Source organism: Meleagris gallopavo, chromosome 29 (genome assembly GCF_000146605.3).
Source record: "Meleagris gallopavo isolate NT-WF06-2002-E0010 breed Aviagen turkey brand Nicholas breeding stock chromosome 29, Turkey_5.1, whole genome shotgun sequence".
NCBI lineage: Eukaryota > Metazoa > Chordata > Aves > Galliformes > Phasianidae > Meleagris > Meleagris gallopavo.
The window spans coordinates 2,217,058-2,218,331 of NC_015039.2; the positions used below are offsets into that span (position 1 = coordinate 2,217,058).

At 63.1% G+C, this 1,274-nt stretch overlaps 1 protein-coding gene across 1 annotated transcript in view; it reads right to left on the reverse strand.

Annotated features, from left to right (window-relative positions):
* The window catches only part of LOC100545397 (autophagy-related protein 9A-like), a gene marked incomplete at its 5' end in the record, with an annotated part of 3,511 nt that extends 2,242 nt beyond the window's left edge, over positions 1–1,269 (reverse strand). The window contains 3 exon segments of the mRNA XM_019623342.1: positions 1–108; positions 176–329; positions 1,082–1,269. The exon segment at positions 1–108 is cut by the window's left edge and continues 12 nt beyond it. Of these exon segments, the coding sequence (XP_019478887.1) occupies positions 1–108; positions 176–329; positions 1,082–1,269 (450 nt within the window).
* Between the last annotated feature and the right edge of the window lie 5 nt (positions 1,270–1,274).

A 1,274-nucleotide genomic window follows, 5' to 3' on the forward strand; every position in this document is an offset into this window, starting at 1 on the left:
CGTGAAGTTACGGAAGAAGTCGACGATGTCGAGAGCGCGGGAGGGCAGCGCGAAGATGAGGATGAGCGGCGTGAGGATGGGGCTGAGCAGCTCCTCCAGGATGAACACCTGCGGGTGGGCGCAGGGCTCAGGGGGCGGCGGGGCTCCGGGCCGCGCGGTGCCGTCCCGCACTCACCGCTTTGTATTGGAAGAGCTGCGCCATCTCGTTGCGCGTCTCCGCCGCGCCGGCGCTGCCCTGCCAGTGCTGCGGCATGTAGTGCGTGTGCGCCAGGACGCGCTGCAGCAGCTGCTCCGGGCACTGCACCGAGTGCTCGTCGGGGATAAATGACCTGCGGGGGGAGCATGGCCTGGCGTGACGTGGCACAGCACTGCACAGCAGGGTACGGCATGGCACGGCGTGGCACAGCACAGCATGGTGTGCTGCAGCGTGGCACAGCGTGGCACAGCGTGGCACAGCAGGGCATAGCATGGCACAGCATGGCACAGCATGGCACAGCACGGCATAGCATGGCACAGCATGGCACAGCATGGCACAGCATGGCACAGCGTGGCACAGCATGGCACAGCACGGCATAGCATGGCACAGCATGGCACAGCATGGCACAGCGTGGCACAGCACAGTATGTCATGGCACAGAACAGCACAGCAAGGCACAGCACACAGTGTAGCATGGCACTGGACAGTGAGACACAGCACAGCATGGCATGGCACAGCAGTGTGTGGTACAACATGGCACAGTGAGACATGGCACTGCACAGTGTGACGCAGCATGGCACAGTCTGGCACAATGCGTCACAGCATGGCACACCGCGGTATAGTGTGGCACAAGATGGCACAGCATGGCACAACATGGCACAGCATGGCATAGCTTGGCATGTCATGGCACAGCATGGCACAGCATGGCACAGCATGGCATGTCATGGCACAGCATGGCACAGCATGGCACAGCATGGCTCAGCTTGGCACAGCATGGCATGTCATGATACAGCATGGCACAGCATGGCACAGCACGGCACAGCATGGCATGTCACGGCCCAACATGGCACAGCTGGTAGAGCACAGCTCCGTGCAGTGCACCCACCTGGCGACGGTGAGCAGCAGCCCCAGCAGCGTGATGGCAGTGAGGATGTGCTGCACCGTCAGTACGTCCTCGTCATACACGGTGAGCGCGATGAGCACGGCCAGCACGGAGCCGGCGAAGAAGGCGACGTGACGCGCCAGCACGGCCAGCACGGGGCTGGCAAAGGAGTTCATGTAGCGCGTGGCCGGGCGGT